At 51.4% G+C, this 218-nt stretch overlaps 1 protein-coding gene across 1 annotated transcript in view; it reads right to left on the bottom strand.

The window, feature by feature from the left end:
• Nucleotides 1–188, bottom strand: part of LOC119589362 (PDF receptor-like) — a gene marked incomplete in the record, with an annotated part of 41,885 nt that extends 41,697 nt beyond the window's left edge. Inside the window, 1 exon segment of the mRNA XM_037937979.1 lies at nucleotides 47–188. Within this exon segment, the coding sequence (XP_037793907.1) occupies nucleotides 47–96 (50 nt within the window).
• Nucleotides 189–218: the final 30 nt, after the last annotated feature.

Here is a 218-nt window from a genome sequence, read left to right as displayed (position 1 = left end):
AAGCCATCTGCATATGGAAACCTTTACACAGAGACTTGCCACTTACCGAGAGTTCCCGAAGTGTGTTGCTGTGACGCCCGCCCACGCTGCTGTCATGAGGATAGGAACGCCCCAGCCCACGGCGTGGTACACACTGTAGTAGAACCTGTGTTGGAACACCGTCACTGCGTAGGGAAGGAGAGTTGTTTTGTGAGAACGTATTGCATTTGCAAATTATC

Source organism: Penaeus monodon, chromosome 25, assembly GCF_015228065.2.
Source record: "Penaeus monodon isolate SGIC_2016 chromosome 25, NSTDA_Pmon_1, whole genome shotgun sequence".
Lineage (NCBI taxonomy): Eukaryota > Metazoa > Arthropoda > Malacostraca > Decapoda > Penaeidae > Penaeus > Penaeus monodon.
The sequence above is the reverse complement of the archived record's forward strand: the minus strand, read 5'-3'. Positions and strand labels throughout refer to the sequence as shown.